This window comes from Podarcis tiliguerta, assembly GCF_965153285.1.
Source record: "Podarcis tiliguerta genome assembly, chromosome: 12".
Lineage (NCBI taxonomy): Eukaryota > Metazoa > Chordata > Lepidosauria > Squamata > Lacertidae > Podarcis > Podarcis tiliguerta.
Genome location: NC_139545.1, coordinates 46233815 through 46259671, shown reverse-complemented (window position 1 = coordinate 46259671; position 25857 = coordinate 46233815). Strand labels below are relative to the sequence as shown.

Genomic DNA, 25857 nt, shown 5'->3' with positions numbered 1-25857 from the left:
TCGAAAACCATCTGGGGGAAATCACGTACTGATTTTGTGTTATCCTTCCTGTGCCTCCCAAATTATTTGCAATGCATGCTTAGAACCATTATGAGGCTAATGCATAAATGTGTTAAGGAGCAGTGAAAGGGTGGATTTCGGTTTATAAATAACAGGTAGTGTTTACTCTGGGCAAGTGCATCCCTTAACAAGATATGGGAATGGTTTTTCTGTGGCATTGATAATTGTTAGTACTGCTACCTCCAATCCAGTTTCCTTTAAACACCTGTCCACATCTTTTAAGATATGGAACACATTATTATTTTAATCTCAGTATGCAGACTCCTGCAAATATTATCAGCTTAATTCCATGACCCTTTCAGTTGGGAAGCAAGCATGGATGCATAGGTTCTATTAATTTGCTCTTACTAACAGAGAGCTTTTAACAGAGACTAATGTAAGGCTGATTCTTCTTTCACCTGCTCTAGACAGTAAGTGCCAAGCTCTACAAGGACACAAGCTGAGGCAACCTGTTCTCTCACAAAAATAATAGCAAAGATGAGGCTGGAATGGCCTATATAGGTCATTGTAACACTGCAGGGTCTCAGGTGGCTTCTCAGTAAAAATGATTCCCCCCCCCCCCAATATAAAGTAAGCTTGGGGTGAACAGATTAATGGCACTGAGTCAGATTCTCAGTATGTGACTTAATATGTCATTTTCAAAGTCTAGCTTTCTTTCATGTATCTCTAGGTATCTGTGTGACTCCAGTGAGAATATGGAATTTCAATGATAAAATGTGTTCATAGGGAATCAGCTAATAAGGGAACAAATTCTAGAGGGATAGAAAAGCTAGCTTTTATGGCAAAAGCTATTATTATGGTGCCTTAAAGGCTACAAGACGGATTGTGATGAAGATTGAAAGCTTATAAATCTGTAGGACTTTAAGGTGCCAAAAGACAAGTTTTTGTTTTCATCACGGGAAGTTTGTAACGATAGTCCTGTCAACATGTCATTGTTTGGTAGAGTTTGCAACTGAAATCTGCACTACATTGTTATTGGCAAAATAAATGGGCTTATAGAGTTAGAATTCACTTTAGTTTCAGAATACCACTGTACACTACAATCATAATGGGAATACTTCTAATTTGTGGAGCTCGGATATCAGGAAGCGTTAAACAGGTAAAGAGTGATATGGTGCAAGTTTTAGAGGATTAACAGTAACATTAGTTAAGTTGGAAGGATATCTCTTAAAGGGGGGGAAAGGTTTTGAAGAATGACTACAAAATTATATTGAAAATTTCCTTCATATGGAGTGTTTATTGGTAAGGAATGTATATTCAGTGTATCTGATATAGAAGGATTGCTTACAACTACAAAAAGGTACCGTATTTTTTGCTCTGTAAGACTCACTTTTTCCCCTCCTAAAAAGTAAGGGGAAATGTGTGTGCGTCTTATGGAGCGAATGCAGGCTGCGCAGCTATCTCAGAAGCCAGAACAGGAAGAGGGATTGCTGCTTTCACTGCGCAGCGATCCCTCTTGCTGTTCTGGCTTCTGAGATTAAGAATATTTTTTTTCTTGTTTTCCTCCTCCAAAAACTAGGTGCGTCTTGTGGTCTGGTGCATCTTATGGAGCGAAAAATACGGTAATATCAATAAAAAGAACTCCATTTTTGGCCAGCATGTTCAACGAGATGATAGTTTGATAGGTATATAGTGAGGATCAATTTGCCTAGGGAGTCTGACCTATGAACGACTTTACCTGAATTAATTAGGTGAGAAAGGGAAATGGTCCATCTGAATATTGCTGGGGGGGAGGCGGAATTGAAGAAAAGAAATAAGCTAGGTTGGTAAAAAAGTTGAAGGGCAAGAGCCTCACCAAGGGAATGTGTGACTCTCCAGTAAGAAATTGTCTATGAAGGTTTATGAAATGATCAACAACAGTTGGGTGATCAACTCTAGTACATGTGACTAATGGAACTTCTTGATTCAGTGAGTTGAATTTAGCATTATTATTGCTGCTGCTGTTTATTAAATTTGTATACCGCCTTTTACCCAGAGACCTCAGGGCACTTCACAGCAATGTAGAATTTTGGAAAAACACCACCACCAGGCTTCACTGGGAAGTAGGTGAGATGTTTTGAATGGGGGAAATATGAGTGGTGTGCACTGAGGAGGCCAATGAGCTGGTTATCTAACTTTGGGTGGGCCTAGCAAGGAACATTAAGAAAGTAGGGCGGGTTGGAGGATGTTCGCAGCAGCCGGTGGGTATGAAGAAATGAACATTCTTGAAGTAACTGGGGCAGCCCTTGGAGATGGCCCTGTAAGAAGGTGCATATGGAGCATGTGGAGGCCACAAGTGGAAATGCAGTTGCTTTGCTAGTGCCATAGACTTCACAAAGTATAACTTGTTAAGAGGATGCTTTGTGAAAGAGATCTCTTGGTTCTGAGCAGAGCAGCAGCTGTTCATGGGGACAGAATATGGGGGGAGGGGGAACATGGAGGAATGGGGGTCTGCAAAGTAGTAGCGGCCTCCCCTCAAGCCCTGCAAGGGGTGAGTCAGTGAGGCTCAGCTGGGTGGCAATGGGAACACCTGAGGGAGGAGGGGGGCAGGTAAAAACACACAGGTGCGCAAGGGCTGACCCAAACCTCTGCTAACAGGGGACTTGAAATACACGCATGTAAGTGTGGGTGTATCTACACACACGCGTAGAAACCGCTTTTGAGGGTTTCTGTCACTGACCAAGCGATATACAAAAGCTGTGAAATTAAATTAATTGAATACACACGCAAGCGCGGATAGCAGGTGTTGCGCACCTCAGTAAGAATATGTGAGGGGAGGAATTAATACGTGTCGACTGAGGGGTGTGTGGAGGGAAACAGGAGGTCTCCTCAGGAGAAGGATTTCGGCCGCGGGGACAGAGGCAGGCCCCTGAAGGGCAGGGTTTCCTGCGCTAGCCAGGGAAGGATCCCCGCGCCCTTTCGCCCTCCTCACAAGTTGCGCCTCAGAGGCGAGAGGTGGCGGCGGCGGCGTCGCCACTTTTCCCGCCCGCGGGCGGCCCTGGCTCACCTGCCCTGGCCCGGGGGGCAGCCTCTCCCCTTCCCCGCCCTCTCCTCCCTCCTGCGGCGGCTGCAGCGGCGGCGGCGCCTCCTGCCCTGCGCGTCCTCCGCCGCGCACCTCTCCTTCCCTTGCAGCCCAGCTCTCCACTCACCGAATTTGGCCTCTGCTCCAGCGGCGCTGGCGGCGGCGGCGGCGGCGGCTCCGCCTCGGTGCCGGGCGACGACGAGGACCAGGAGCAGCTGCTGCAGCAGGCGGAACGCGAGGCTGGAGGTGCCGGGCGACCCCATCATGCGTGGCCCATGGCAAGCGCCTGCCTGCTGGCTGCCTGCTTGCCCGGCCCGCCTCGTCCTCCTGTCCCCTCGCAGCGGCTCAGTCCATGCCACCTCGGCTCCGGGGCCAGGCTGCAGGCGCTCCCCGGCGGGCTCCCTTCAACACCCAGGACAGCGACCAGCGCCGTCCCCTCGGCTCGCCAGCCTCAGCCAGCCAGGCGGCCCCTCCCTGCCTCGCTTCCTCCTCGCCCGGCAGCGCCAGGCGCCTCCTCCTCGCAATGAACTGCCTGCCGCTGCTGCTGCTCTCTTCGCGCAGCTCTTTCGACGCGCTGCTGCTGCTGCTGCTACTGGCTCCCGCGGCAAGCTCCACAGCCTTCCCTCAGCCGAGGCGGGCCAAGCGCGCCCGCTGGACCTTCTTCTTCCTCTTCCTCCTCAACACCCCTTCCATCTCTTTCCTCCCTCCCACTCTCCAAGGCTTAACTTCCCTACTGGCCGACCAAAGCAGGAGAGGAGGAGAGGTCAGGGTCCAAAATGGAAGCTCCAAAGGCGCTCTCTGGACACCAGGTGTTGGGGTGTGTTGGGTGTGCTTGCAAAGTGGAGCTCTCCTCCTTTTTTAAATGCTTGGTGTGACATTGGCAGGCAGGGCCCAGGAGGCTAGTAGTAGTTCGCCTGGGGGTTTTTCTCAGTGGCAGGCTGGCTCACTGGCTCACTTGCTGCCAAGGAGGAGAGGGCTCGTGTGCCTTTAATAATAGCTTTGTGTGGGAAAGGAGGATGCAAGCAGGAAGTGGAGCATGACAAGTTGCACCTGCCCAAATTCACTCCCGTGCATCTCTGAGGAGGGCTGCCTGCCTGTGCAGCTGGGCATCCCTCATGAAGCTGTGCTCTCTTGCAGAAAGGCCTTTCTTCTGCTCTTGAAAGCCGCACACCTTTGGCTTGCAGGGCTGGCCCAAGGCATTTTGGTCCCCGAGGCAAAGGGTCAGATGGCATCTCCGCAGGCACAGACATGCATGGCTTCCATGTGCAGAACTGAATGCAAATTCACCAACAGCACCTGAGGGTATAGGGGACGGGGATAGAGTGCATTGCACACACAGCATTTGCTGCCTCCGCCTGCTCTGTTGAGTAGGGTCAGCTCTGCTGACTTGGAAGACCTCCTCCTGGTGCTAAGGTAGAGAGAGATCTGTTGTGGTTACTTATTATGTAACACAGTGAAATGCGTTTGATGGCTGTAACTTAGTGATAGAACATCTGTGTTGCTTGCAGAGGTTGCATGCCAAAGATCTTAGGCTCAGTCTCCAATTAGCATCTTGAGTTAATTACCCTGTCTGAAAAACTGGAGAGCCACAGGTAATGTCACTCCTGTTGTTGATAACATCAAAATGTTAAAGTGTGACCGTTTCCTCTGATTAACCACTGGGTGGTTATTCATCTATGGTTATCATTTTGCCCAGTCCCCTCCTGGACCTTAATTAAAGGAAAATATTTGCACTTTGCCCTCTGGATTGCCTATGTCAACTCCACATTTTTGCAGTGAAAACCACACATTGTTGATTTTGACCTAACCAGTCCATTTATGGCCAACCTGCATTCCCAGGATCAATCCTTGTCTTTGGACAAATTATTATGCACTTCTGAATTTGTGGTAGTGGTCTTGTTGCTGGGCGTCCATTCTCACCAGTGTTCAATATTGGCTCATCCCTTTCTGGGTTAGAGTACTTGTTCTTTAATTCTTTAACACAAAGTCCTATTCCAGCATTAGTTGCAGGGGTAAGATTAGGGCAGGGGTAGGGTGCACTCATATGTCGACTAGTCCTGCCCCATAGCATCCCATGTATATAGTATGGATGTCTGCAGGGAGGGAGCCTTCACATATACTGATGTATGTGTGAACACTCCTTCCTTGCACATGCGCACTGTGTACATGGCCAGCAGGGAGTGAGGCTACTCCCCACTTTTTGGTTTTAGCCATGCATAAAATGCCTGACTGTAAGATTGTAGTGAACATTAGTCACACTCAGAGTAAATCTATTGGAATTGGATGTCACTAAGGTCCATTCATTTTGATGGCCCTACTCTGAGTAGAACTTGGTTGGAGCAGGACAACACAGAGGATCGCTAAACAAAAGTCCATTCACTGTTTAAGCAGCCTGTAGTGGACACCACCAGTTTTGAATATTTTTATTGCAAAGCATGGTAAAGCTTATGTAAAGCACTTATTCTAAGCCATGAGTTTGCTTTAAAAGAATTATGGTTTGAAGAAAGTTCGCTACTGCAAAATATGTAACTTCAGATGGCTAAACTGAAGTAGAAACAAACAAAAATGCAAAGATAGGCAATACGGAAAGGACACGATGAAAAATGGAGCTGCTGAAAGTTAAATTGTTGAATTCTCATGGGCTGTGCAAGCCATATGGCTGGAAAGAGAGTATGTAGTTTTTTAAAAAAGAAACCCTGGAAAAATGACCGTACTGAATTTACGTGGAATGAGAAACATAACTCTGACTAAGACAATAACATATGGCAGAAAGTGACAAGACAAGGTATTTATCATTATCATTAGTTACCATTTATCAAAATATATTAGAAATTAAATGTCGTTTCTGTTGTTTGCAAGTTACCGAACTACACTGTTAAGGCAATGTAAATAAAAATGCAACATTTTTATCAACACTGATGATACAAAATACATTAGGAGCAATTTTAAATCCTCTATCCTATCCCCTTAAAGATGGGGAATCTTTTATATAGTCAGCTGGTACCCCAAACTCCCATTTTCACTCTAATAATGGGAAACTTAGCAAGAGGAAGGCATCGCAATCCCCAAACTATGCACTCCTCACCTTTTTTTGTTTTTGAAAACAATGCACCCATCGTAGTGTTACAAATGGGCCCATTCTGAAGGCTCCAGGTTTGAACCTTTGCACAATCCCTAGAGCTGAAAAATATCATCTGATACCTTAGAGAGAGCTGCTGCTATTCAGAACAGTCAGTACTGAACAGTAGTTCGATGACTCTAGCATAGGGGAGCAACATGTATTTATAAAGCCAATCCAAGTGAGTTCTCCACATGACAGATGCCATGAAACCAGTTTACTTTAGGAGAAAGTGGATAGAGGTTTTTTTCTCCATTTCAAATGAAGCTAAAGTGTGGGAGATTCAAGACGGACAAAAGTACCACTTCAGACACATGGTTAAACAATGGAATTTGCTGCAACAAGATGTGGAGGGAAGTGACTATTAATGGCTACTAGTGATGATGGCTACGTTCTGCTTTCAGGATCAGAGATGGCATGGCTCTGAGTACCAACTACTGGGCAACAACCGAGGAAATTGGCTATTGCACTCATATCCTATCAGGGCTCTCCATAGGCGTTTAGTTGGTCAGTGTGAGAACAGAATGCTGGACCAGAAAGGCCTTTGGTCTTACCTAGTAGCAGGGCTCTTTTTGTGTTTACATGTTAGCATATACATCATTTCGGTCATGTGCACTGTCTCCATGCCTGTACCTGGAATGCAACTGAGCCAACACACATGTAGTATAGGGTTTTCTACTGCATGATGGCAGCCTTGGTTTAAGCAAGCTATTTAAAGACGAGGTTAGTAAGGGAATACATTTAGAACAACAGGAAATCTTCTGCATCAGCTTCAAAAGCTTCTACCATGGGGAGAAAATTAAAGCTTACATGTGTCAGTTATGATTTACAAGTATTTTTTTAATGGAGTGTAAACTACTAGAATAGATGAACAAAACTTTGATATCAAAGCTTACCACTGAGCAGTCATTGTTGTTTTTTCTGCAACTGACAGCAAAAAAAAAGAGACGAAAATCAATATTGGCATTGGTTTGGACCACTTATGCGCTGAATACAATCAATTAGAGAATGTGGAAGGATTTTTATTTAAAGAGAGGCAATGCAAAACAAAAGAAACCACACAGATATATAGTTCATTCAAAGGTGGTGGTGGGAGGGAATCATAGCAGTAAATCAAAGTGTTATTGAATAGCAAGTGATTGTAACAACAGGACTATGGCAAAAACAACAGCTACAGAAACCTTAAAATAGATACCTTTTATTATGTTTACGTATGCATTGCTTGCGCTGGCTGCCAATTCATTTCCAGGCCCAATTCAAAGTGCTGGTTTTGACCTACAAAGCCTTAAATGGCTCAAGATCGCAATACCTCAAGAACTTCCTCTCTTCATATGAACCTACGGGGACCCCAAGATCATCATCTGAGGCCCTTCTCTGTGTACCTCTTAAGAGGTCCAGAGGATGGCAACACAAGAATGAGCCCTTTCTGCAATAGCTCCCCATTTGTGGAATGCCTTCCCCAGGGAGGTTCAGCTGCCACCTTCATTATACACCTTTAAGGTGCCATGTGAAAGTGTTTCTTTTTAATCAGGCCTTTGGCTGCTTGACAACCAATGCCCTTTTAAATGTGTTGTGGGAGGGGCTGGAGGCGGTATTGGTTTTTGTTCTTGCTTTGTTTTTTCGTCTTGTATTTTTAGATTGTGAACCGCCCTGAAGTCTACAGATGAAGGGTAGTATACAAATGTATTAATATTACAATAGATGGAGCAGGTGTCTGTTTTCTAGTAAACTCCTAGTAAGATCACATCGGTACACTTATGTTCTGCTTCAATTTCCTTCCTTCTAAAAGGAAGCAAGCACCACTCCTTAATTTGCATTTGCATGTTTACAGGGTGTAGAGAAGATCCAGGGTTCACAGGGTATGTATACAAAGATATTAGAATGTCTATATAGAACCTGGGTGGGGCTATTTGACCACAGATTTCGCAGTATACTTGTTGGCAAAGTAAACCCAGCTGATCTCTTGCAGAAAGCAATAGTACTTGTTTCACCCACCAACTATGCTCATGTGCTAACTTTGGCTAATCTGTGGGATGGGGGAAGGTGAGCAATATACATCCCATTGTTTTGCAATACTTTTACCTGGTCAACTTCTTGTTATGATCTGAACATAATCCAGTGTTCTGTGCCCACAGTGGCCAACTGCAAGCAGGATCTGAACACCAGAGATGATTTTTTCATTTGTATATTTTTTCATTACTTCTCATCTTGCAGTTGCAGTTATGTGTAACATGACATTGTCCTATAATTAGGCTTTGGAACTTCCCGAGTGCCAAAATATCAATTGAAGCCTTGGGGAAGATATCATGGGGTCACTTCTCCCATTAGGTGTTTTAGGAAGTGCAGGCACCCAGGGAGGCTGCAGGGTGCTGGATAAATATCTACCGGGGGGGGGCACACACAGACTGCCCTTAGCCTCCTCACAATGGTAAGATCAAAACCCCAGTGTTTGTTGTGGGGGAGGAAGGGAAAGGAGAATGTTAGCCGCTTTGAGACTCCTTAAAGGGAGTGAAAGGCGGGATATCAAATCCAAACTCTTCTTCTTCTTCACATTGACAACAACATAATCATCCCCAAGTGCCCCTAAGAAAGAGACAGATGCCTCTTTCATATGACAAACTGGATGACAGATTTTGAAACAGCACTGATAATAACCATCTTTAAGAATGGAGTCAAGAGTTCAGTCAGCCCGTACACTTTATTTGGGATTGTTTTCCACCTGCCTTGCTTGCTAATGCAGATGTGCTTGCCAGCATGAATATAACTATTGTGAGTGGAATTCATATCCACCTTTGCTGATTTAGTCTTCCCTCATAATTCAGGCTAATGGCCTCAGGATAATCCAGGATTAATTGCTACACGTGACCTCAGGAACACTTTGCACCAACTTCACCTGGCAAGACCAGTGTTCTTTGGTTGGCAGGTCTATATGGGACATGCAATCATACTTTCAGTCACCTTTAGGCAGTAGAGGCTGCTGTTAGGGAAAATGGGGGACGGCCCCACAAATCTCAGTCTGTCCCCAGCAGCTTGTCCCCAGTTCAAGGAGTGGTGGCCACCTGTCAGCAGCCTTTGTAGAACATCAGTGAGGAGGATGGAGACAAAAGTAGAATTAGTTCTGTGTGGATCCTTCTTCCAGGAAGCATGAAGAGGAAGACACTGGGAGGAAGGAAACAAAATGCTACTGGGAGCTTGCTAAGCTCCACCCCCACTGGCAACCTGAGCTTGTTAACCCTTTCATGCATGCAAGTGTGAGTCAATAACTGTATATTACAAATTTATTTGCATAATTAGCAATTAATATAATATAATATAGTGGTATATTGCTACCACTCAAAAAAAGAGAAAAGAATATTGACTAAGTCACAGATATGCACTAATATGTTAGGGATGCGGTGGTGCTGTGGGTTAAACCGTTGCTCGGTCCCAGCTCCTGCCAACCTAGCAGTTCGAAAGCACGTCAAAGTGCAAGTTGATAAATTGGTACCGCTCCAACGGAAAGGTAAATGGTGTTTCCGTGCGCTGCTCTGGCTCGCCAGAAGCGGCTTAGTCATGCTGGCCACATGACCTGGAAGCTGTACGCCCGCTCCCTTGGCCAGTAAAGCGAGATGAGCGCCGCAACCCCAGAGTCGTCCGCAACTGGACCTAATGGTCAGGGGTCCCTTTACCCTTTACCTAAACTTAGAATAGAATAATAGAATTGTAGTTGGAAGGGACCCCATCTCTTGCCAGAAGACCTTCCTGAAGGAAGCAGAGTTCATGTTCAAAGCCAAAACTTCCTGATGACACCCAGTGGTTTACTTTCAGTATTTCTCTCTCTTCCTGGGCCACAACCTTCAACAGGAAGGAATGATGCCCCAAGGCCCTTCAGCATCCTGCCCAGAGTCCCTTGCTATATGTTAAAGATTGTGTCTGGCAGTATCGTTTATACCCACATGAATCAAAAGGAAGGGCTTGTGGTCAGTGGGCTTTATAAGACATGGCAACTTCTCTGTCACATCATGAATCTTTGCACCTGGAAGACAGCACACCTCCTGGGACCCCCTGTTTCCCCTGCCCACTGCTGCTTCTGTCCCCCTCAGTAGGGAGTCACCCACCACCAGACGTCTCTTCCTTCTAGCAGTAATTCTTTTGTCCACAATACCTTACAAACCACCTCAGAGTGTTCTGAGGTCTGCAACTGCTGTTATTGTTCCTCTGGTCCAGAATCAGAAACTAGATCACTGGCAGGGTAGGAGCTTGGGGCCTCTAACCTGGACATATTTCTTCCAATCCCTGCATTCAGGCCAACATAATGAGCTTATCAGGATATTATTAAGATAGGCTACAAAAGCAGGAGTCTTATGGCTTGAGAACTTCCTACTCCTTCATCTCAAATTGCTTTTTTTCAAACTGCAATTCTCCTTTTTCTGAGATCATTTCCTTGGTCGGTAGCAAGCAGGTGATCAGAATACTCATCCACTGTCAGTAGCCTTGGATCTGAAGGGCTTAGGTCAAGAATGGAAAACTATTCGTCCATCTCCTCCCATCTCTTCCTCCTGTGGGGGGTGGTAGGAATCATTCTGTGCACTGTATCTTCCACAGCCATCTCGGTGTGCCTTGAGGTTGACAACTGCTGTCCTAGCTCCTCTAGCCTAGAAATAGTGTCCAAGGTGAGCGCCTGGGATCCTTTTTGCAGCTCCAGTGACACAGCAAGGCTCCTGATAGCCTTGCTTCTGTGCATCATGTTCCTCCAAGAGTTTCTCTCCTGCAATGGGTGATCTTCCTGCTCTGTAGAGGCACCTCACCTGTGTTGCTGTTCCAACACAGTCCATGCGCCTCTATCTAGAAATTCTGCATCTTGCCCGGTAGTTGAAAGTGTGGATAGGCTTCTTGGGACTTATCACCATAATGAAACACAGAGGAACATAAAATACATTTTAACTCTAACTTTAGGAGTGGTGCCACAAATTAAGATGAATGCATTCATCTTCCTGAAAGGAAAAGATTGCAGAAATGTTTTCATAACACCAGCAGTGGGTTCAGAAGATTTTCTACAATACTTGGAGAGGAAGCCAGCAGATGTTAATATCCTGCTCAACTCACAGCAGAGGTAAATTTATTATTCCCCCCACTCACCCGCCCCCACCTTAAGCATTCAAGCATATTCCTGTGTAATTTTGCCAAATAGTTGCAGTTTACCAAGGGGGAGAAAATGGGAGATTGAGATTCTTCTAGATTGAGCCTCAGTGAGATATAAACAATATTGATTTTTAGTGATGACGAGTAGCTTGTGAGGTGCTATTTTATCCCCTAGGCCATAGCTAAATGATAATGGCTTTTACATGTTGCCAAAGAAGAGCAGTTGGAAAGGAGCTTTGAAAGGGAGTTGCATTTTAAGTCTCAGACTGAACTGCAGTTAGCAATTACCTGGGAGAATAGCTGGAAATAAGGCGTGTGGTTAAGTGAAAATGCTAATGCTTAGTGAGAGTAAACTGAAGACCTAAGCATCTGTTTAGTGTTTACATCAGCACATTTTGAGATGAGCCAATATTAACAAAAAGCCTTCAGGAATTAACATGCACGGAAATTTCTTTTGTTAGATGGCCTCCTCTCTAGAGAAATCAGACTTCAGAAGCATGGAGATCTGTTCTAGCATAACTTGCCTTTATGATCTAGAAAGTTTAGGGTATGGGTGGAGAACCTGGTGGCCCTCTAGAAACTTGTTGGCTTAGTACTCCCGTCAGCCCCAGCCAGCATGGTCAAGGGACAGGGATGATAAGAGCTGTAGTCAGACAGAGTGCTTCCCCATTCATCATCTCTTGTTTACAGAGAGATATAGCTGTCTGTGCCTCAGTTACACAGGCCCTGGTTGTTTCCAAACTAAGTTATTGCTATGTGTTCTATGAAGGGCAGCCTTTAAAGACAGTATGGAAACTTCAGCTGGTACAAAATGCAGCTATTCAGATACTGGTGGAGGCCCAGTGGTTGGAGCATATAGCATTATTGCTGGCACAGCTGTATTTGTTGCCTATTTGTGCTGATTATGCCCTTTAAAGTTCTAAAATTTCTGGGACTGGGCTATTTGGAGTACCACCTCTACCCATATGAATCTGTGCAGGCCTTAAGGTAAGCCTCAGAACCCCTGTTTGCGGGCCTGCAGCAATCTAATAGACTGATGGGTATGAGAGATGGGGCCCTTTTGGTAGCGACTCCAAAGAGAGTTAAGAGATTGAGGTTCTGACTACATTACACAGCAAGTGAAAGAAAAGATTGCAGACATCAGTGCTGTAGCCAACACAGAAGCACTTTATGAAGAAAGAGGAAAGGATGAAAGAGAGAGGAAAATGGTGGACAGAAAACTATGGGAGTGAAATTAATCCAAAGGAGAGAAGTTAAGATAACTAGCCAGACAGGCTGAGTTTCAGAAGCTTGACTCATCAGAATGAGTTTTTAAAAAAGGAGAACAGTGAGACAAACATCATAAAGTTTGCAATCTAGGCAATTTATCCTTAACTCGACTTGAGGGATTATCTGGAGATAAAAAAGGATTTTAACGTAATAAAACCAAGACACATTTTATGATCCTATCATCAAGAAAAGGATGCAATTGAGCTCTACTTAACAACTGTCAAAAGTAGTACAAGAACCTCAGGAGAGTCTCCAAGATTTCTTAATTAGAGAGCTGGACCTGAGGAAAAAAGTCCTGTTTACCTCAAGCCTAATGTATGATCCCACCAGACAAAACATTCTGCTCCATTTCCATCCTTAAAGGACTACAGAGTTAATATTTGGCTTATGTTACAGCCTTATATAAAAGGACAACTGATATTGTGTTTGAAAAAAGGAAAAAGAGTTGTCAGTGATGAAATAGAGACACAGCAGAAATAGGAAAATAGAATGTGTGTTGTGAAGGGGAAAAACTGCAGCAGCGGCTCCCTGCTCAAGTTCATGGAAAAGTATAACCCTCTGCTGAATGAGATAAGGGAACTGAAAGCAAGCTCTGAAGAAATTATAGATATAAAAGCCGAAATTAATTTCCCAAAGCAATCTTTTCAGAGTACCAACCTACCTGCCAATAGTAGAAAAGGGGAGGAGCACTGATAAATACAACACCAAACACAGTTTTTAGGTGTTGCCAATAAGCAATAATCAGCTAGCACCAAAACAGGGACCATCTAGAACCACAAATCGCAAGAATGTGCTATATCTTAACTCTGATTATTCTGACAGTCTCATGTGCCCTAGGTGATGAGCAAACAGATCACTTACATTATTTCATTGGATCTAAGGCATTTAGATACTGATTTGTCCTTAGCATCTCTAAGTGGTAAACATAAAAAAACCCCCAAGCAGGGAAAACAATAAAAAGAAAAGAAAGCCAGATACTACCTTTTAAGTTATCATGCCCACCTACCAGGGACAGGATGATAGGACCCATGATTCTGATGCACAGGAATTTCCCTTCCCTGCCACTCCTGTTACAGCCGGTGTGGCTCAGCTTTGGACCAGCTTGATCCAGATGAAGAAGTGAACTTGGATGTGGCGATAAATCTGGCCATGGGGCTTTTAAGGTCCTCAGAATGCTGTGGTCATAACACTAGAGACAAGAACCACAGCCAATAGTGGACAATCAGCTTGGGACACCCTCATTCTTCTGCTTTTCTTCAACTGTGGTACAAATTAGTGGGCCTTGATATAAAGATCACACATAAATAAATCCAGCTATTGCCATATTACAGGATACAGGAGATGGTTTTATTCTTTTCTGGGAGAAGAAAGTTAATTAGAGTTTGTGTTAAGCTTCTGTTAATTTAGCTTTTTCTTCTGTTAACTTGTGGGGAGAGGCAGGCAGATTCCAGTGCAGTTGACTAAACTTTATGTGACTGTTGTACTGTTTAGTCCTCCGCTGAAGTGGCTCTGAATCAATAAAAGAATGATTTGTATCTCCCTGGACTATAGTATAACTTATGCCATTAGGATTTAAATTTCCCACCACTAGAAGTGAGAGTGAGCAGAGGGCCCTGGCTTTTAGGTTATGCTAGTACATTGGTACCTCGGGTTACATACGTTTCAGGTTACACACTCCGCTAACCCAGAAATAGTGCTTCAGGTTAAGCACTTTGCTTCAGGATGAGAACAGAAATTGTGCTCCGGCGGTGCGGCGGCAGCAGGAGGCCCCATTAGCTAAAGTGGTGCTTCAGGTTAAGAACAGTTTCAGGTTAAGAACAGACCTCCGGAACGAATTAAGTACTTAACCCGAGGTACCATCCTGCTAGCGATGGTAATGCTTTTAGGCATTTCAGTACCTTTACCCCTCTGCAGAGGCAGGAGACCTATTAGGATGGTCCGTCCTCAGGGGCTGATGGATCCAGTGGATTTCCAGGCAGCTCTGGGGGGTTTTTCTGGCTGATATGACTGGCGCTCCTGTCAAAGCCCTGCTCAACAACTGGAACATCCAAATGGCTCAGGTTGTTGATGCAATTACCCTTAAGCGCCGTCTCCTGCTTCGTGGAGCCAGCTTGGATCCCTGGTATACGCCAGAGCTTAGGGTGAGGAAGCAAACTGGGAATCGCTCTTACGTGAGTAGAGGAAAACTTGGGTCAGATGCAAATGAACACTGGTCAAGCAAGAAGAGAACAGCATTTTAATATTCCTGAGTTCCCATACTACCAATCATTGTTAGGAAGAGTACCTCTTTGTGGATTAATTTACAGAGATAGCAGCCAAGACCAACCATAACCTTCCTACCATGCACAACTCAGCACTAGCTTTCCAGGCAGTATGGAGATTTCTGGAGTCAAAGAACCTAGCTATGGAATATTTCTAAACAGCAGAAAGGCAGAGTAGCACAACAAAATGCTTCACAACGAAGGTCTCCTGTAAACTGATCTTGGAGAAGATCCCAAATTGGCCACAGTAGTTCAACTGAATCACACTGAATGGTCACAATAGAGGCAGAGAAGTAATATCAATTTTCTGCCATAGCCACCACCCAATAAGCTCTAAAATGTTCAGTTGCACTATGTTCAGTTGTGTTTCATCTTATTTTCTTCCATTTGTACTGTATCACTTAGGGAATATTCATACTTGCATTTGTAGTTAAAAAAAAAAATTCCACAGAAAAACCGAATGTTTAGAACAAGCCTATCATTGCTAGCATCAGCTCAAGTAAAGAGTGCTGGAGAAATTTTCCAGTGTTCTATTCAGAACATGGAAACAGTGATTAGTCCTACAAATCTGCAGATAACGCTCCTTCTTGACAGTATGAACAATAGACTCATTTTAAAGCAGAATGGCTTCCATTAGTCATTCAAAGGAACAAAACCAAGAAGGAGAGTCATGTTGCATGCAAGACAAGAATTTCAAGCTATTTTGTTTTAGATTAGTGATACAGTTCTGTTGGTAGCAGAATTCTGAAATTTTGTTTGCATCAGCAAAAGGATGAAGGAGACAAATCCCAGTAAGACTCCTAGGACAACAATGAAAAATTAATAATTTTCCGCAAAAAATGCAAGAAACAGACAATACTGGGTATAATAAAGGAACAATCTTGAGTCAAGTCTATGGGTGCTTTGTATGTAAATAGTTCATATGTTCTATATAGGAAATGTGGAATAGAAGCTATTTGGAAAGATAGGAAGTGATGCAGAACACTATTTGTACCCAAAACTCCCCTTAGTCCCCCAGCCTTTGAAAAGACTCAAGAGAATAAATGAAAATGATTATAATTTGAAGACGAGACCAATTGATTTTAGTGATTTTGCTAAGCTGGAAAGTTCATAAAGGGTCTGTCCCAAACTAATGTGCTTCAGGATGCTAAATGCCCAGCTTGGGTTTGTATTAAAGTAACTGTTGCATTGAGGAGTTGGAAAAACAAGTAGAACCATTCCAATGGGATATCATTAGGAACAATCCAGTTCGTTTGGGGTACCACCTTTCATCAATGAGATACGACAGGATAAGAAAAGAATTCAGAGAATGGCAAGAAACAAAGTTCTAAGGAAAGGCTGGAGGAACTTGTTACACCTTTTAATGTTAGGTATTTTTTTTTTTTTTGCATGTTCTTTTTATGGCTCTTTTGTGGCTGTCAGTGAGTGCATGAATCAACTTTCTGCTTTCTCTCCAGAAAACAGAGAGGTAATTTCAAAAAGTGACAGCACTTTTTGAAAAACAGCAACTGTGATGTAGGTGCAGGGATGGAAAGGAAACCAAAGAAATAAAATGCATGCTGTATTTGCTAGAACTTAAAGAGCTCCCAGAATGCATGAGAAATGATGACAGAACTTGCTAAGAAGACAGTCCCTAAAGACGATTCCCAATGATGCTTTCCTGCAGCAGTAAACACAGGCCGAAGTAGGAAGGCACTCACTCCACATCCCACCCCCCAAATTCCCCAAATGTACTCTGCACAGGCCCAGATGGCCAATGGAAGGCCACCAGTTACAGGTAAGCAACCTGCTTTGGGGGGGGGGGTGGACTTCTGCTTTTCCCCAATCTTAAAACTATAGCAACATTAATTCCATTGCAGACAAAATTGGTTCCAAGTAGACTAGCTCTGGTCTCATAAGAAGCCTGCTGGAATGTGGAGCAAAAGAGAAAGAGAATGACTACAAGGGAGATGTTTCTTTGTGGGTGTCCTTTTGCTAGATTGGCATCTGCTTCTGCCTACAAGGTCACAGACCAGGGATGGGAAAACTATGGCTCTCCAAATGTTGTTGGATAACAACTTCTTGACCATTGGCCATGCTGGCTTGGGCGGATGGGAGTAAGATTTCAACATCATCTGGAAAGCCACAAGTTCCCCACTCCTATTGTAGACAAAGAAGTACCATTTGCCAACTAAGACAAATGGAATATTTGCACTGGCATGTGAAGATGTAAACCTGTGACTGTGTGCATGCAGTAGCTGGGGGAGACTATTACAGAAACCTTTTTAAAGATTCAGAATGTCATAAATATGCTATCAGAATAAGTCAGTAGGAGTACCTATCTATACTGGTGATTGCATTACCTTTCAGAAAATATTACTCGGTATTCAATAACGGTATGTGAAATACCATATTAAAAATGAAGACATTTCTTACTTAACATTGGGTGAAAGATTTTGGTGCTGATCAAGCATGCCTCATGTGAATCGACCAATGTTTGCATAGTGATTTAATGTAAAGATCTGGATGCCATTTAAAGAGCTTTTTTTTAAATATATACAAAATATAACTCAAGGATCTAAGCCATATTTAAAGCAATGTACAAAAAAATACTTTAGCATTTAAAAGTGTTTCTTCACAATTCTTACAAAAATGAATGTACAATTTGATTTTGCCTTTAAAGATTACCTATGGAAGCAGTCCCATGACAAGGAAGCACAAAGCAAAGCGGCGTGGTTTTCCCACTCAAGGCAAAACACTGCATAGTTAAGTCATTTGGCACTCTGGAAGGGGTGTATTCATCTTCTTCACTGTTTCCTTAGTTTATATAAATAGTTACATGGTCAAGGACCTAATATTTCATCCAAAACACATAGAGCCGTTTCATAGAGGGTTCTGAAAACAAGAGAGGGAGCAGCTGTGTAAGTTACACAAATGACTGGCAAATGAAGAGTTTTCCATTAACTAAAACATCTGCTTACTATGACATTTCTGATACTCTTATGCAAAAGTATGGATGTCAGATTAAAATTAATTGCTTCACAGCACTATGAACTGGGTTTTGTACTGATTAGATTTATATCTCCTAGTCAAGGCCCCATACTGGTGATCTTCCTATGCAGCAGTATACTCTACGTATAAGGTTTCCTGTACCGAAGAGCTTATTGGGAGAGCATTGAGCTTCAAACAAAAGTACTCTGTCTCATATCCCCATTCCACACTTTTATGTACACTGTTATAAGAAAGAAACTTGCAGAAGATGGTTACGGAAACAAGCCATGTTACCTTTGATGGATTCCTAAGATTTTAGAAATTTGATGCATTCTCACAATGAGAAAGATACTGGGGGTAAAGTACTCAAAGTCTTTATTAGCTAGCTCCAAGTATTAAGAACATTGTTTGTTTATTAACATTGAGAGACGTGGCTAAGAGTATCCATTTGCAAATGGCATTAGCTGGAATCTTTTAAAGAATTAAGTAACATACTGATCACTGAATCAAAAACCACTGATGCATTCTATTGTATTTGATCTCATCTTGCATGACCTAATAAGTTCAATATACATGAAGTATGGAGAAAAGCAGAAGCTCTGCAGCTAACATATAGCTGCATGTGTTGTTCACAAACTAAACAAAAAAACCCCATTAGAATTGCAAGACAAAACTGAAAGGCATTTCTTTCCTTCTTTATATGCTCTGTGTGGGCCTCAAATAACTTATTACTCAGCAATAATATAATAATAATAATAATAATAATAATAATAATAATAATAATAATAATAAATTTTATTTATATCCCACCCTCCCCAGCCGAAGCTGGGCTCAGGGCGGCTAACAACAATCAAAATAATCCAACATTCTAAAAACATTCATTATAAAATTAATTAAAATCAAATTGATGGCAACCATTAAGCAAAATTCTGTGCAGATTGCCAGAGGAGGGGGTCAGGCTGCACCCTGACCAAAGGCCTGGTGGAACAGCTCTGTCTTGCAGGCCCTGCGGAAAGATGTCAGGTCCCGCAGGGCCCTAGTCTCTTGTGACAGAGCGTTCCACCAGATTGGAGCTGCGGCCGAGAAAGCCCTGGCTCTAGTTGAGGCCAGCCTAACCTCTCTGTGGCCTGGGATCTTCAGGATGTTTTTATTTGCAGACCGTAAATTTCTCTGTGGGACATACCAGGAGAGGCGGTCCCATAGGTACGAGGGTCCTAGGCCGTATAGGGCTTTAAAGGTTAAAACCAGCACCTTAAACCTGCTCCTGTACTCCACCGGGAGCCAGTGCAGCTGGTATAGTACTGGATGAATATGATCTTGCAGCGAAGACCCCATAAGCTCAGTCAGGAGAGAATGAGATTGTGAATCTTAGGGTCATGAGTTGAAGCCCCACATTGTGCAAAACAATTTGTGCATTGCAGAGGGCTGGACTAGATGATCCTCATGGTCCCTTCTAACTTTGCTATGCATTATGATACATAAGGCCAATGAGAAGATAAAATCTAAACTGCTTAAGACCAGACTGCTTCATATGGTTTTATTGCAGATGTTCTGATATTTTTAATGAATAGTGGTATATCAATATTTTTGCAAATAAAATAATGCATTACACACCAGCACTACTATATATCTTTTCTACAAAGCAGAACGTAAACATTCCACCAAAGGTTTACCTTTCCATGCTGCTACCATCTTCCTTGATAATCTCGCTGTATGATGTTAACTTCCTCTGAAGGGCAGATGCTATATCCTTTATGTATGATGGCCTATGCTTACCTGCTGAAAAACATGATTATGAAAACTAGTGAGCCTTACTGAGAAACAGAAATAGGTAGAACAGAAAAGGGAACAGAAACATTCCCCTAAGGTGTAAAAGTAAATCCACTAATCATGGGTGCACTAAAAGAATCCTTTCAAGCTAGCCATGAATTCAATTGCTTTTTTGAATAGAGGCAATAATTTGTTCTGGAAATCAAATAGCATTTTGTGAAAAATAAATACTACAAGGTATTTGCATTTATACAGAATCTGAAGTTTTCATTAAGTGTTGGATCTTTGCCACCCAAAAAAAACCTATTCAGGAAAATGCTAGCAATTTGGTTTTTTACCCCTTCTCCAATAATTTCTAGCATAGAATTTGCCCTTTAACTACCCCCCCCCCCGCAACACACACAGCGTTCATGCTTTCATTCAGCTATCTATGACCTCAAACTCTCTCTTCTGTTTAGCACATTTAGGATTTTTACCCCAATATGAATCACTCAACATTTACAGTTGTTAAACCTCATTCTCCATTTTAACACCTATTCAAACTAGCTTGCAGAGATTCCCTTGCAGCATTTCGCAGTCTGCTTGTGTTTCCAACATCTTGGATAATTTGACATCATCTGCAAACTTGGTTACTTCCCTGCTCACCCAACTTCAAATCATTTCTAACAAGTTAAGTGGCCTTGGTCCCTATACAGATCCTTAGGAGAGTCATACAGGTGAACCAGTTTGCTTCCAATGCCTGCTTCTTGACCTTTTACTAGCAAGCTTTAACTAGCAAGCTTATTCTAAAGTCTTTGATGAGGGGTTGTAAAAAGCAATTCGGGAGTCCAGAAATCAGAATTAAACTTGTGCAACTTTCAATGATTCCAAAGTCTTGTTTTTACTCACCTTTAATTAAAGCAACAATGTACACAGTTGCTGCAATGCTGACAATCCCTTCAATTTCTTCAGACTCAATGGACTCCGTTAACTCCTTTAGAAAAGATCTAAGAATGAATGGAATATGCTTTGAATATACAAGTAAAGAGGGGAAAAAAACAATAGCTTTCAGAGTTCTTAGGTTTAAGATCCTGTGCAAAACTCTTAATAACTTCAAGGCACCGTTACCAAATCCATTGCTGTCACTTTGCCCTCCCCAGGAACCTCGGAACAGCTACTTCCTTTCTTCACCTTCAGCCCAGTTTTTTCTCCTCCCTCCTACCTCAAACTTTCCACTTCAGCCTCTCTAGGCAGACCATGGCCCTAATCCCTTTCCTAGTTAACTCCATTCCAGTGTATCTGGGTGAGGAGGTGGGCAAATAGGACAAAACACCACATCTCCATTGTTAGCATTACAATAATAGTATTCTCAAGTTGGAAGGGGCCATGTGGGTCAACCAGCCCAACCCCTTGCAGTGCAGGGATCTTTTGCCCAACGTGGAGCTCGAGCCCTCGACTTTGAGATTAAGAGTCTCATGCTCTACCTACTGAGCTATCCCACTGCTACCAAATGTACAATTCCTGACAATATTCTTAAAATGCACAAGCATTTAGAAACATAAAGTCACCAACCTAGTAGAACTAAATAGTCATATATATATATAGTTAGAGGGAGAATCCTTCTAGATGTAACCCACTGTGATGGAAACATAAGTAAAGATGACAACATCCTTTGTATAATTCAGCAACTCGTGTCTCTTGCCCAATAGCAACCTTTCCTTCCACAACAATCTCTAACCCAACTTAATCACATCCAATTTACTGCCAAAAATTTTCGTGCCCATAATCTCCCTTCAGCTAAATATCTTCTTTTGGTTATTCCAATATATTAGTATACCATGTGGTTCTCACAGAAGGTCTTTTTCTAAATAGACCAGTTACTACAGTAAATGCTCTGCCCTGTTTGCAAAATACAGTCATGCCTTGGATCCCGAATGCATTGCGAGTTGAACGTTTTGGCTCCTGAACGCCGCAAACCTGGAAGTGAGTGTTCCGGTTTGCAAACGTTCTTTGGAACCTGAATGTCCTATGGGGCTTCTGCGGCTTCCTGCAGGAGCCTGCAGCCAATTGGAAGCTGTGCCTTGGGTTCTGAACGTTTTGAAAGTCAAACGGACTTCTGGAATGGATTCCATTCAACTTCCGAGGTACGACTGTATCACCTTTGCTAGAAATACATTGCTTCATGTATCAAAGAATCACATTCACCCTCTTTACAATGGCAGCTCAGTTATCTTACAATTAGCCCATAATGATGTTTCCTTCAATGTTAATCGTAGCTCATCAACCGACCAATAACCAAATTCAATTGCTCACCTCTCAAAGCGATTTACAATTCATGCTACAAAGCATGGATCCTTCTATGTACCAAAGTCTACCATTTTGCCATCCACAGAGTCCATCCACACATTTATCCCTCGGATATGCACCAGCAATATTTAATTAAATATATTTCCCACTACCATTATTTATTTTGTTTATGAATTGCTTCCTCAAGCAACTCATCATGCAACAACATATATAAAACTGCCTGTGAACTACACCCTATCTGAGTGAGGGAAACCAAGTACAATCATATTCAGCTTCTCATGTTGCATTTGAAAGTGAAAATGGCAAAATATTCAGTCTTCTAGGAGTAACGCACCACTGCCACCCAATACACGCTCACACTTTTCTTACTAGGAAATAGTTCTCATGAGAAAGGAAGTGCATTTCAACACCAAGCTAAACTGATGACAAAGTATGGTTCAGCAGCAATGGTTACAAGAAAGATAGATTTTAGATTCAAGGACTATGTGTGGCAAAAATGGTAGTTTCAATTGCAACAAGTTCCTGATTCCTGGAAACTGAACAGTTCAATATGAGCTCTAAAACTGTGTTTTTTAGATTAATGTTGTCAAATACAGAAATAAGTACAGTATATGAATAGAAGTAAGTACATCAATAGTTAAACAGGTTCTTAGTAAAGAGATTTCCAGGTTAAATCAAGTATAACAGACTAGGGCATGTCATTTTAGAGGGAGAACCTTAATTTTTGCAAATTTCTTCGGTGAGTGGTCTTAAAAATGACTGTGCGTCATTCTGCTCCAATACATATACTTGAGAAACTGAAGCAACTTGGAAGAGTCTTTGTTCATCCATTTTGTTCTAGGAAATGCATAGTAAAATAGGCTTCAACTAGATAGCTTAAAGCCCGGGATGGGGTGGAGTGGGAATAACAGTAGCTTGCTTCAAGATAAAGTCAATGACTGGAGAACAGCTTGTCACTTACTGCCAAGGCAGAGACCACCATGTGGGGGAGGAGAGTTCTAAGGAGGTGGGGTCTTCTTTCCTCTCTCTGATACAGCTGTCAAACTAAGCCAAGGAACACAGCCCAATTGCCTGGGGTTGGGGGCCCTATAGTGGCAATCTACAGTGCATTTCAATAAGGGCAACTGCATGTATCCTGAGTAGTGATGACCAAATATGTATATTTAAAGTAGAACCCATTTTCCTGGAGATATATATATATATATTAAATGTGGGGTGGATCAACATTACAGGCCTAAAATAGCTCTGTTTGTATTATGTTTGAGGAGTGGTAAAACTAGTCTTCAACATACTAGTGCTAAATTAAGGTTCCAGTAAAAAAGAAAGTATAACTAAATGCATTCAGGCTGCCATTATAAAGTGTAGGTCTGAAGGAGCTCTTAAAGGTAAAGGGACCCCTGACCATTTGGCCTAGTCGTGACCAACTCTGGGGTTGCAGCGCTCATCTTGCTTTATTGGCCGAGGGAGCCAGCGTACAGCTTCTGGGTCATGTGGCCAGCATGACTAAGCCGCTTCTGGCGAACCAGAGCAGCGCACGGAAACGCCGTTTACCTTCCTGCCAGAGCGGTACCTATTTATCTACTTGCACTTTGACGTGCTTTCGAACTGCTAGGTTGGCAGGAGCAGGGACCAAGCAACGGGAGCTCACCCCATCGCGGGGATTCGAACCGCTGACCTTTCAATCGTCAAGCCCTAGGCTCTGTGGTTTAACCCACAGCGCCACCCGCGTCCCTAGGAAGGAGCTCTTACCAATTTGTAAAATAAAAGAAGAAACAAACAAAAAGCCTAGCATAAAAGTTGGCTGATAAGACATGGAGATCTGCCAGTGGATATTAACTGCCTTTGTATCTACAGGGAATTAAAGCTTGGCTCCAGTTCATACTTACCCCATCAGCTCTCTCTTTCACATGCTCATGTAAAGCACTGCCATCAGCAGCCCACATCACACTCAAGGGTTCAATTCATGGTACAGGGAAGGAAGGTACACTTGCTCTTCCGCAATGTGGGCAGGAGTACAAGCAGTGATGCAAGAAGAAATGGGGCTATCTGCTTTGCCGCATACATTTGGGAGGGTGGGGATAGAAAGAACTTACCTGACCACATTTGCTGACTTGTTCACTATTGCCATCAAAATACTTGAAAGTGGGGGGAGGTCTGAAAAAGACTTAGGTGGAGTCAGCTCTTCTGGAGTGGACGCCTAAAGCGGAAGAAACCCAAAGAGACTCTATTCAGGCAAACTGGAAGTGAATACACAGCATGCAAAGAATTTTGATACTTTAAGTTTATGTAATATTTAACCAGAACCGGAACAGCCAGAAAAAGAATTACTAGATGTCTACAATTAGGATTTTAAAAAAGGAAAGCTGACAGGCGGAAGGAGCATTCAGCTCCCATTGTCTTGTTACTTGATACCATTATTGAGGCAAAGCATAGAGCCAGCCAATTCTTGCTCAGCCCCTTGCCATAGGTAGTCCTAAAATGTGTACTGGAGATCTTATTTAAATGAAAAAAATTATACAGTGGAACATGTGCGTGCAGAATATCACCTAATAACAAAAGTGCAGTTTTTCTAAGGATTAGGAAGCCAATCCATTTTATGAGTGAATGAGAGGTCATGAGAATTGGCTTTGGAAACTGCCATCCCCTTGACAAAAGCAGTACTTGCTACATGACATTATCTCAAACAGTACATTAGCAATTGTTGTGGCTTTGATAGGGGAATGCACACTAAGCTGTAACAGCTCTGAAAGGTCTGTTGCACCTGCTGGCATTCAGAGCAGAGTGAAGGTTGACAGTGGCTTAATAGTAAATTTAGGGGTCATAACTAACGGGGAACAGATGGCATAGTGCTTTCTCATTGGGTAGGAATGAGGGGTGTGTGTCCACTGACCAGCTTGAGGTCTGAACTAGCAGCTATCACTTGAAAATCTCATTCAAAGTACCATTACCAAGTCCTTCAGCTCTGTGTCCTTGGCACAGCCCTTACTAAAGTGTGACTCTTCCAAGCACACTTTTGCTGTTCGGTTGAGTGAATTCCACATTTGAATGAACAATGATTAAGTGAGGAAAAAAGTATGCATAGGAGTGTGTAATTGTTTTAGAGCTTTTTTGCACTCATCATCAATGCAGCTACATTATTATTATTTGGCTCGTGTCCTCACAGATCTGCAAAATAACAACAATGAAGCTGCCTTTTCTTGGGGACTTTAGGCTAGGGCCTGGAGAACGGTATGAAATCACATGACAGCTCGTATGAAACTCAGATCTGGCCTGTAAGCTGCCTAGATAGGAGACAACTTGGAAGCCATACAATTCATTAGTCATTCTGAGCTCATCCATGAAAATAATAATACTAATACTACTAATAATAATTTATTATTTCTATGAAAACGAAATGAAAACAAATTGTGCAGATCTGAACAGACAGCTGGACTAGATGTGATGTTTCTAGAATCAGCCTTCACTCTACTGGTGTCCAAAGAATTTGCTTAGGTAGTGTCCTTTGTATGCTTGAAAACTGCCTGAACACCCCTTGGCATATTTCCCCAAAGCCTTGGTTATTCATAGGTCCTTGAGACACTGGACCTAATATAGTGGTACCTTGGGTTAAGTACATAACTCGTTCCAGAGGTCTGTACTTAACCTGAAACTGTTCTTAACCTGAAGCACCACTTTAGCTAATGGGGCCTGCCGTTGCCGCCAGGGCATGATTTCTGTTCTCAACCTGAAGCAAAGTTCTTAACCTGAAGCACTATTTCTGGGTTAGCAGAGTCTGTAACCTGAAGCGTATGTAACCCGAGGTACCACTGTACCAGTAAACATGTCACAGCAGAGCTGAGGCTTGGTATATACCCTATCTGGGCTCCCTGATTGGGGTCCACACCAAACAAAGGGAATGGTAATTGTCCGGATTTCTTGCACAGACGAGAGCAAGGTGGATGACCATTCCTCCACCCCCACCCCCAGTATATGTCTGGCAAGACATTTATTTCAGATAATTT

At 42.9% G+C, this 25857-nt stretch overlaps 2 protein-coding genes across 8 annotated transcripts in view; both read right to left on the bottom strand.

Annotated features, from left to right (window-relative positions):
• PTPRN2 (protein tyrosine phosphatase receptor type N2) overlaps positions 1–3861 on the bottom strand; it is a 607197-nt gene extending 603336 nt beyond the window's left edge. The window contains exon 1 of the mRNA XM_083406151.1: positions 3189–3861. Coding sequence (XP_083262277.1) covers positions 3189–3327 — 139 coding nt within the window. The 5' untranslated portion in view covers positions 3328–3861. The remainder of the gene's footprint in view (positions 1–3188) is intronic.
• Positions 3862–17303: 13442 nt separating this feature from the next.
• The window catches only part of NCAPG2 (non-SMC condensin II complex subunit G2), a 38828-nt gene continuing 30274 nt past the window's right edge, over positions 17304–25857 (bottom strand). For 5 of the 7 annotated variants that reach the window (XM_083406134.1, XM_083406135.1, XM_083406136.1 and 2 more), the window contains exons 25-28: positions 23950–24053; positions 20459–20556; positions 19474–19579; positions 17304–17704 (exon numbers count right to left, since the gene is read on the bottom strand). In XM_083406134.1, coding sequence (XP_083262260.1) covers positions 17653–17704; positions 19474–19579; positions 20459–20556; positions 23950–24053 — 360 coding nt within the window. In that variant the 3' untranslated portion in view covers positions 17304–17652. Of the gene's footprint in view, positions 17705–19473; positions 19580–20458; positions 21247–22062; positions 23235–23599; positions 24054–25857 lie in introns of all 7 variants that reach the window. The other 2 variants (XR_014503653.1, XM_083406139.1) reach the window with 2 other exon arrangements.